Below are 10897 nucleotides of genomic sequence, written 5' to 3' on the forward strand. Positions count from 1 at the left end.
ATTGGTTGACCTAGTGGTGAAAGCAAGACCAGAGGTGGTGAACAGACAGACCAATATACTGGAAGAGAAAAAGAATGAAGATCAGAAAAGCTAGAGTAGCGGAATATAAAAGGAGATTGAAGAAAGTAGACATATGCCAGCTCTACCATTCCCACAAAATATGAAGCGGGAAAAACTTGACAAATATTTTGAGCGATTAGAGATGCTCGAGCAACTTTATGTGAAAATTCCCTTCACAGAGGTACTCACTCAGATGCCTGCTTATGCAAAGTTATTGAAGGAAATCATGTCTAGTAAGAGAAAATTAGAGGAGACAACAGTGGTCAAGTTAAATGCCCATTGTAGTGCCATATTACAAAACAAAATTCCCCAAAAGTATGGGGACCCAGGAAGCTTCATCGTACCATACTCGTTGGGGAGTGAGAAATTCGACAAGGCCCTCTGTGATTCTGGTGCATCTATAAATATAATGCATCTATTTGTGTTCAGGAAACTGGAAGGTGAGCTTGGAGTGAGCAAATCAATACCAGTGTCCCTAGAATTGGCTGACCAGACCACCATTTTACCTGAGGGAATCATTGATGATATTCCAGTATGGGTGGAAAAGTTTGTGTTCTCCGTAGACTTTATTGTGGTGGATATGGAGGTGAACAAGGAGGTGTCTCTAATTCTAGGGAGGCCATTTTTATGTACAGACAGATCTATCCTTGATATCTATGAGGGACAGCTTATGCTCAGAGTGGGCAATGAAAAAGTGGTATTCCAGATGAAGGGGATGATGAAATATCCCAGTGATGAGGTGTCTGCCTACTCGTGCTTCAAGCTAGATGTTGTTGGGAAATTGGCTGAAAAATACAAGTTTGACAAGCTTGTGGGGGATACTCTATAAAGGTGTATTACTCAGTCTAGCACAGTGGAGGATGAAGATCCTGAAATAAAGAAAGAGGATGACGCTCTTGAAACTGAGAATCAAGTGGTTGATGAGAAGAAACTAAAAGAGAAGGCTTTTAAGCCTAATGTGGAATTGAAAGTCCTACCCACTCACTTGAAATATGCTTTTCTTGAAACTAATAATTTTTCTATGATTATTTCTGCTGACTTGACAGTTACACAGGAGCAAAAGCTGGAGGAGCTACTGAAAAAGCACAAGAAGGCCATTGGCTGGAGTATAGCTGATATTCAAGGAATCAGTCCAGCCATTTGCATGCACAAAATTCTGTTGGAAGAAAATAGCAAGCCAGTGGTGCAGCCCCAACGCAAGTTGAACAAAAACTTGGAGAAGGTAGTGCACAAGGAGATCGTCAAATTGCTAGATGCGGGAGTAATTTTTCCCATCTCTGATAGCTAGTGGATTAGTCCAGTGCAGGTTGTACCTAATAAGGGGGCATGACAGTGGTGAAGAATGAAGACAATGAATTGATCCCCGCAAGAACAGTCACTGGGTAGAGAATGTGCATTGATTATAGAAGGTTGAATTATGCAACAAGAAAGAACCACTTCCCACTTCCCTTTATTGATCAAATGCTCGAGAAAGTGGCTGGACATGGATGCTACTGCTTCTTGGATGGGTACTCAGGCTACAATCAGATACCCATTGCCCCAGAAGATGTTGAGAAGATCACATTCACTTGCCCGTCAGGTATTTTTGCTTACAGGAGGATGCCATTTGGGTTGTGTAATGCACCTGCCACTTTTAAGAGGTGCATGATATCTATATTCTCTTATTTAAATGGGAAGTGTCTAGAAGTATTCATGGATGATTTCACCCTCTTTAGTGATGACTTTTGTTACATCCCGCATTTCGTACGTTAAAGTTTCATCGTAAGTTAATCGACGTAGACTTGGGAATGGGATTATTTTGAGATTATAAGCATTATGCTATTTCAAACAAGTGATGAGTAAATTCGTGAAGGTGAGAGGGGAAGCAAGTCAAAAAAAATGAATTTTCGTCCAAGTTTGACATATTGGGATAAAATACGGGCCGAGCGATAATACCCGATATTTATGGACTAGTACCGTACAAGGTACCATATGACCAGGATAGTAGGATGTATAAAGTGTATTAAAAATAAGTAGAATTTTAAGTAATTTGAGATAATTCTTAATTATGCGGGTAATTGGTTAATTACCGAATAGTGAAATATTAATTAATTCAATTAATTGATTGTCAAAATCCCCTCCCCACCCCCACCCCCACGTGGCAGCAAGCCACTAAACCAAACAAATGATCTTAGTCATTTTTTGTTAGGTGGCAAAGTAAGGTATTAAGTGCAAGACACTTCATTTCTCATTTTGAATACAAAGACTTGTAAAAGTAGTGTGTTATATACAAAACACTTCATTTCTCATATTTGGATACAAAGACACTACAGAACGTTAGCAATTCTTTCTAGTTTTCAACAAGACTTCTTGCAACCAAACGATTCCAACAAGAATTATTAGAACCTTAGCACCGTAAAGTTTTGTGGTTCTAAAGGAGTACGGTGCAACCTTATCCAAGAATATCATACGTATTTATCCCTACTCCAGGTATGTTAAGTCTAATCTCTTCCTACATTTTGGCATGATCTCGTAATTAATCGAGTTTGATAACGAGGCATAAAGAGAAATTCATATTCCGGAATTTACGTATATTTTTCGAGTCTTGTAAGTTACAATATTCTCCTTATCGGGACTTCATATTTAATTGAGTATTTCCTTTTTCCAGTCAAGAGAGCAGAGAGTCTATATATACAGTAATACAGTATTTTCATTACCATCGAGCTATAATCGATAGGTAGGCCCCTATTGGGCAACCTCTGATCAGATGGTAAGTTATATACCGAGCCTACTGTGGCCGAGCGCCTATGAGCGAGCCCAGTTGGCTGAGATACAGAGCCTAGTATGGCCGAGCGCCTATGACCGAGCCTACTATGGCAGAGCAGTTATATATATACCGAGCCTTATAAGGCCAGACAGCTATTTTACTTACTATATTGAGAGAGTTGAGTTAGTATCAGCAGGTAAGCATATCTTCAAATTATCATTGACTTCCAGTTTTTTTCAGTTATTATATTATCAGTTCAGTTTCAGTATAGTGCCTTACATACTCGGTACATTATTTTGTACTGACGTCCCTTTTCTGGGGGCGCTACATTTCATGCATGCAGGTTCAGACAGACAGACGGGTAGACCTCCTTATTAGGTGTTGCCCAAGTTCAGCTTGATCGGTAAGCTCCATACCCTTTGGAGTTGCCGGGTCTAGAGCTTTACGTACATCTTTGTATATATATATATATATATATATATATATATATATATATATATTGACTTAGTACATTCTTTTGTATAGACGTCCCTTTTCTGGGGGCGCTGCATTTCATGCGTGTAGATTCAGACAGACAGACGGGTAGACCTCCTTATTAGGTGTTGCCCAAGTTTAGCTTGATTGGTAAGCTCCATACCCTTCAGAATTGCTAGGTCTAGAGCTTTATGTACATCTTTGTGTGTATATATATATATGTGTGTGTGTGTGTGTTATGAGTAGGCTGGAGCCTTGTTCCTATCACAGTATATCCATCAGTAGAGGCTTGTAGACATATCCTGTCAGTTAATGCAGTATGTTGGGCTTGTAGGCCTTTTATGTACATTTTGTTGGATTGTCAGTTGTAGTAGTTATGACGGCCTTGTCGGCCCAATTTTTTATTAATATATAGTCAGTATTCGCAATTGTCTTGCAATGTAGCCCATGGCCAAAGTATGACATTATATGTTCAGAGTCCCTTAGTCGCAAGTTGGTACGTGAGGATAGGTGAGGCACTGAGTGCCATTCTCGCCCCTAGGTTTGGGGCGTGATAAAAGTGGTATCAGAGCAGTTCTATCCTAGGGAGTTTACAAGCCGTGTCTAGTAGAGTCATGTTTATGGGTGTGTCGTGCACCACACTTATAAGCAGGAGGCTATAGGGCATTTAAGACTGTCACTCTTTCTTCTTACTCTAGATCGTGTGGTAGAGCTCACTTATAAGAATTCAAGTCCCGAGCTTCTATTTTTATTCGTAATAAGACGATACCTACATCCTGAAAGATGGTTGGTAGAGATATAGTTGTGGAAGAGTTGAGTTAGAGAAACTCGAGTTTGCATCATTCCTATGATGGATAAATGTGAGGTCTTCAGCAGAACATATGTGTAACTTACATGTAAGCTTCTTGATAAGGAGCCTTAAGGCAAGAATATCTATCCACATCTATGGTGAAAGGCAATGAGAGGTTCAGAAGATAGATACAAGCTTCAACAAGTAAAAGGAGCAAGATGAGAAGGGTACGAGGTACCCAGTTAATAAAGATTACAGGTATTTTCAAATCCAGCAGAAAAGTATAAGCATTGTGACTTACCTTCAATAGTAACGGTCATATGTAGAATTGGCCACACCCATCTCAGTTATACCTTATTGGGGGCTAACATGTGTAGTTTAAGAAAAGGACAGGATATTAGGATCCGGCTGGGTTAGAGTAACCCAAAATGGTAAATGTATTGTTTGTGTTAGTTGGCATTTTTGAAGGATATTACAAAGGTGCTAATAGATCTCCTTGTGAGGCACCTAGAGGGTGCACTCTAGAATATTACAATTAGATGTGAATAATGCAAAAAAAAAAAATCAGAAGAGCGATAAATATTACCTTAGTGTGGCTCGCGTCTATAAGGGATAAATATTACCTTAGTGTGGTTCGCGTCCCTAGTAGAGCGAGAACGTTAAGCAACCCCAAGAGCCACTGGATAGAGCAAGGGAGCTAAAAGCAAAAGAATGTCTTGTTCGAGTTTTCAGAATAAAGTGATAGACATAAATGTTAGCGGGAAATAAGAAAAGAGTTAATGAAGTATTATGAGTAATATATGATACATGGATGACAACGGTGTATCAAAAAGATGACAGTATTATAGAGTATATAGTCAATTGAAGGAAAAGACGAGAGGTGACAGGCCTTGAGACAACAAAAGAGTATAGGCCATAAAGTCATATCCTCATTTCAAGAAATAAGTTCGTAACTCCAACGCGACTACCGGAAGGAAACGTTAGACTCCAGAAACAATAGAAATCGGTATGGGCTGGTGAACAAGATAAACTAAACATGAATTAGGGACTGAGTGATTGGATAATAGTCAGCATCATGAGAATTTCAGATTTCGTTCCGGCGATAATAGAGTGGATAACAGAAGAAGATTCATGAGAAATTCATAGAATGGTCATTCAGGAAAACGCTTCCCTAAAGCAAGCAAGGTGAGTAAAGTTAAGCTTAAGGGACTGTATGTGCCAGTTACACTAAGTGTCACCCTCGCGAGTGAGGAATTTCATTATCCTTGGTACTGAAAGATTACCGCGAGGCGAGTAAGGATCATCGATGATGTGAAAAGATGCCAAAGATGAGAGGGTAAAACATCGATACGTAGATCATCGTAGCACTAAATCTTAGTACTCCCCTAAAGGGGGGAATATGGTGTGATGTGGCATTAGGTCAGAATTAAGTGGTTCTAGTAACTATGGAGATGGTAAAGGAAGAATGTGATAAGAATCAGAAAGGGATAAAATTGTACTATTCGGGTCCTGCAGATACGCTACGATTCCAGAACATTATGCAAACACGACGTCAAGGAGAGGAGGTAAGGATTCCTACCTGAGATGTTATTGATAGATAAGGAGCCAGTGCGGGACGTAAGTTAAGATAAAGGAAATGACCCATGAAAGATTACGCAAAATAGTGATATGAGAATGAGCCAATGAGTAGTTAGTAGTTGATTCAGGAAGAGCCTAGTTATGGCTAGACAAGAGGATACAGACAAATCAATAGATCATGCAAGATAAATGGAGTGAACCCCAACATGGGGAATTCAGTCTCGCAGACATGACATCGTGACCTTGAGAAATATTCGGATAGGAGTTGGGGTAGTTAAAGATACCGTATGAGTGTTAAGGGAAGACAGTCAAAACTTCAGTTCGGGAGCAACCGTACAAGCATATAAGTATGGAGGTAAGTAACTAAGGAATTTTATATGTGAGTACGAACATCAAAAATTCCGTCAAGTATACGATGTAATAAGCTCGCAGCTTTGCAAGAATCAGAGGGTCCTCCCTAAGTACTACAATGAAAGACTAGCGGAGGAAATAAGGAAGAAGGCTTTAACCAAGCACAGTCACCTAAAGAGGAAATGGTCATGTAACAAGAGTCTCACAACAACATTGTATGCACTCCATCAGCAGGTGGCACCTATCGTGGCTAATGAACGGGAAGAAGAAAAAATATATATATATATCAAAATCAAAAGGTGATATTCAAGATCATATGGGTTGTAAATCAAAAGGTGATATTCAAGATCATATGGGTTGTATGGAATTCCAATATGTGTGAGCACTAAAATAAGCTAAGTATGCACGCAACAAGGAGGCAGAACGACCAGGAAAAGTAATTGCTTGCATTTAAAGAAGGTTGAAAAAGAATGAAAGGAATTATTCAATCAAGGATCCAAAGATAATTACATAATGAATGTACCTAAGATTTTGGAGTATTATCCATGCGGCATATATGTTGACAATCATACAGCCGTAGAAGATTCCGGTATAGGTTAAAAGAAAGAATTGAGCCCAGGTCATAGACAAAAGATTGAACTGTTATAAGATTGTATCATGGATATTCCGTAGCGTCCATGAAGGGCTAAAGTAATAACTACTGCCTTGAGCCGTAGATCGGAAGATAGCTTAAGCCTACATAAAGGTTGATCACAAGGAAGAGGAAACTAAAGAGTTACAACAACGAAGTAAATCAGGAGTCTGATTATTGGACCTAGAAAATTATAGAAATTGCGCTTGAGAACATGGCAGAATCACTCTTAATATCATAGGTGCAAGAGATATAATGCAACAACCATATTCTATAATGGCTCTATAAGGAATCCAGTTAGAAGAAGTACCAACCTCATAAGAAGTCGGTATGAAGCTCTCACCGAATTGTGTATACACTAGAGGTGCAAGAATTATAATAGAGCTTTAAGTTGTGAATATGAATTATACCTACGTGGAAAGGAGGTCATGAAAGAGATAAAAAATGTGATGCGAGTTTTTAAGGTAAGTAAGGTAAAAGTGAACAACATACGAGATACTCAGATGCAGAAGGTTGGGAATAGTCCATACTTCGGATAGAAGGCTAGAACCGCAGGGATTCAATATCCAGGAATGATAGCGGCATCGTCAGTGGCATATCTTATAACCTATGGTTTCTAGGTATCGAGAGGTCTAGTTAAGAAAGTAAAAGAAGAGTTAGAGACGATGTGATGTCTCATTTGATGTTCCAGAATAACACAAGGAAATCTATGGTGCAAGGAAGTTGAAGGAAGGCTGCGAATAGCATAAATGGATATGTATGGGTCGTAAGCTAAAGTATGGTAGAGCGACAAGATTGTAGGAAGATAGGAGTAAGGATAAGAAAGTGCAAGTGAGAATTTGACGATAATGGATAAGCCATCGGGATTAAACCCACAAAAATGAGAGAGAGCTGATGGGTGCCTGAATAAGCTCAAAGGAGTCTATGACTAGTAGCATTTAGAAGAGATGGAATGTTTCCCTGGTAGTGAAATAAAGGTGTGATTGCGATAGATAAAGGATGTCGTTTAGGCCTTCGAGTGAGTAATGATTTGAAGAGGATTTCAGGGATTGTACGAGATTAAAATACCCACGTAAGTGAATCACATTAGGATGCTATAAAATATGGTCATTGAAGTACAGTATCACCCCTAAGTGGATTAGGAAAGTCACTTCAGACGTTCTCCGATGAGACGTGAGCCCTAGCGGTAGTGTTACATAAGAGGCCAAGTTATCGGTATTAAGATGAATCAATAATGGATGGACAAAGGTCACAAAGTATGAGATGAGATTAGGCCGTCATTATTAAGATGAATAGTAATGATGGGGCATTAAAGGACTTAGTTTATTGCATATAGGATAAGCAACGAAAGTAACCTGGAGTTCGGTAGCAGCCCTCAATAATGATAAATCAAAGTAAGAGTTATGGCAGTAAAGTCATACGGATGGATAAATGAATCTATGCCAGAAGGTTGCAACAGTTACGAGATTAGAATGATTTTGACTACAAGTCATGGTGTGAGAAAGAAGCTTAAAGAGGGGAATGCCCTGGCCCTTAGAATTATTCACAGATTAGTTGCTTAGATGGCAAGAAAAGTACTAAAGTATTCAGAGGACATAAGTTATGAAAATGATAAGTATATTAGTCAACATTCAAGGACGAATGTTCCAAAGGGGGGAATGATATTACATCCCGCATTTCGTACGTTAAAGTTTCGTCGTAAGTTAATCGACATAGACTCGGGAATGGGATTATTTTGAGATTATAAGCATTATGCTATTTCAAACAAGTGATGAGTAAATTCGTGAAGGTGAGAGGGGAAGCAAGTCAAAGAAAATGAATTTTCGTCCAAGTTTGACATATTGGGATAAAATACGGGCCGAGCGATAATACCCGATATTTATGGACTAGTACCGTACAAGTTACCATATGACCAGGATAGTAGGATGTATAAAGTGTATTAAAAATAAGTAGAATTTTAAGTAATTTGAGACAATTATTAATTATGCGGGTAATTAGTTAATTACGGGTAGCGGAATATTACCTAATTAATTATTGGATAAGATTAAAATTCCCACCCACCCCCACCCCCACCCCCCCCCCCACGTGGCAGCAAGCCACTAAACCAAACAAATGACTCTTAGTCATTTTTGGTTAGGTGGCAAAGTAAAGTATTAAGTGCAAGACACTTCATTTCTCATTTTGAATACAAAGACTTGTAAAAGTAGTGTGTTATATACAAAACACTTCATTTCTCATATTTGGATACAAAGACACTACAGAACGTTAGCAATTCTTTCTAGTTTTCAACAAGACTTCTTGCAATCAAACGATTCCAACAAGAATTATTAGAACCTTAGCACCGTAAACTTTTGTAGTTCTAAAGGAATACGGTGCAACCTTATCCAAGAATATCATACGTATTTATCCTACTCCAGGTATGTTAAGTCTAATCCCTTCCTACATTTTGGCATGATCTCATAATTACACGAGTTTGATAATGAGGCATAAAGAGAAATTCATATTCCGGAATTTACGTATATTTTCCTAGTCTTGTAAGTTACAATATTCTCCTTATCGGGACTTCATATTCAATTGAGTATTTTCTTTTTCCAGTCAAGAGAGCGGAGAGTCTATATATACAGTAATAAAGTATTTTCACTACCATCGAGCTATAATCGATAGGCAAGCCCTTATTGGGCAACCTCTGATCAGATGGTAAGTTATATACCGAGCCTACTGTGGCCGAGCGCCTATGAGCGAGCCCAGTTGGCCGAGATACAGAGCCTAGTATGGCCGAGCGCCTATGAGCGAGCCTACTATGGTAGAGCAGTTATATATATACCGAGCCTTATAAGGCTAGACAGCTATTTTACTTACTATATTGAGAGAGTTGAGTCAGTATAAGCAGGTAAGCATATCTTCACATTATCATTGACTTCCAGTTGCTTTCAGTTATTATATTATCAGTTCAGTTTCAGTATAGTGCCTTACATACTCGGTACATTATTTTGTACTGACGTCCCTTTTCTGGGGGCGCTACATTTCATGCATGCAGGTTCAGACAGACAGACGGGTAGACCTCCTTATTAGGTGTTGCCCAAGTTCAGCTTGATCGGTAAGCTCCATACCCTTCGGAGTTGCCGGGTCTAGAGCTTTACGTACATCTTTGTGTATATATATATATATATATATGTTATAAGTAGGTCGGAGCCTTGTTCTGATCACAGTACATCCATCAGTATATATATATACATATTATGAGTAGGTCGGAGCCTTGTTCCGATCATAGTATATCCATCAGTAGAGGCTTGTAGACATATCCTGTCAGTTAATGCAGTATGTTGGGCTTGCAGGCCTTTTATGTACATTTTGTTGGATTGTCAGTTGTAGTAGTTATGCCGGCCTTGTCGGCCCAGCTTTTTATTGATATATAGTCAGTATTCGCAATTGTCTTGCAATGTGTCCCATGGCCAAAGTATGATATTATATGTTCAGAGTCCTTTAGTCACAAGTTGGTAGGTGAGGATAGGTGAGGCACCGAGTCCCAGTCTCGCCCCCAGGTTTGGGGCGTGACAACTTTGAGGATTACTTGAAGAATTTGGAGCTTGTGCTTAAGAGTTGTGAAGCCACTCACTTGGTTCTTAACTGGGAGAAGTGCCACTTCATGGTGAGAGAGGGAATTATCCTGGGCCACAAAGTGACTGCACATGGCATTAAAGTTGATAGAGCTAAGATTGATGTAGTTTCTAGGCTCCCTCCACCAAGTTCTGTGAAGAGCATAAGGAGTGTTTTGGGACATGCTTGGTTCTATAGGAGGTTCATCAAAAACTTTTCTAGCATTACCAATCCGCTGGCTGCATTGCTAGCGAAGGATGTCAAGTTTGTTTCCAATGTGGAGTGCTTTAGAGCATTCGAATTGATAAAGGAGAAGCTTGTGAGTGCTCCTATTATGGTGACACCTTATTGGAGCCAGCCATTTGAGATAATGTGTGATGCCAGTGATGTAGTTGTGGGGGCATATCTAGGGCAAAGAAAAGATAAGATGCTTAGGTCCATATACTATGCAAGCAGGACGTTGAATGATGCGCATGTCTACTATGCCACCACTGAGAAAGAGTTCTTTGCTGTGGTCTTTGCTTTTGACAAGTTTAGATCATATCTGATGGGGAGTAAAGTAATTGTGCACACTGATCACTCAGCCTTAAAATACATGTTGAGTAAGAAGGATTCCAAGCCGTGTCTGATGCGATGGGTGTTGTTGCTCCAAGAGTTTGACTTGGAGATC

General features: G+C 39.4%; 1 protein-coding gene across 1 annotated transcript; it reads left to right on the plus strand.

Annotated features, from left to right (window-relative positions):
- The first annotated feature begins 160 nt into the window (after positions 1-160).
- On the plus strand, positions 161-1348 carry LOC142175939 (uncharacterized). The gene is made up of 2 exons (XM_075242950.1): positions 161-799; positions 905-1348. Exons 1-2 carry the CDS (start codon positions 161-163, stop codon positions 1346-1348), a joined length of 1083 nt encoding a protein of 360 aa, XP_075099051.1.
- The last annotated feature ends 9549 nt before the right edge of the window (positions 1349-10897 follow it).

This window comes from Nicotiana tabacum, chromosome 22, assembly GCF_000715075.1.
Source record: "Nicotiana tabacum cultivar K326 chromosome 22, ASM71507v2, whole genome shotgun sequence".
Classification (NCBI taxonomy): domain Eukaryota; kingdom Viridiplantae; phylum Streptophyta; class Magnoliopsida; order Solanales; family Solanaceae; genus Nicotiana; species Nicotiana tabacum.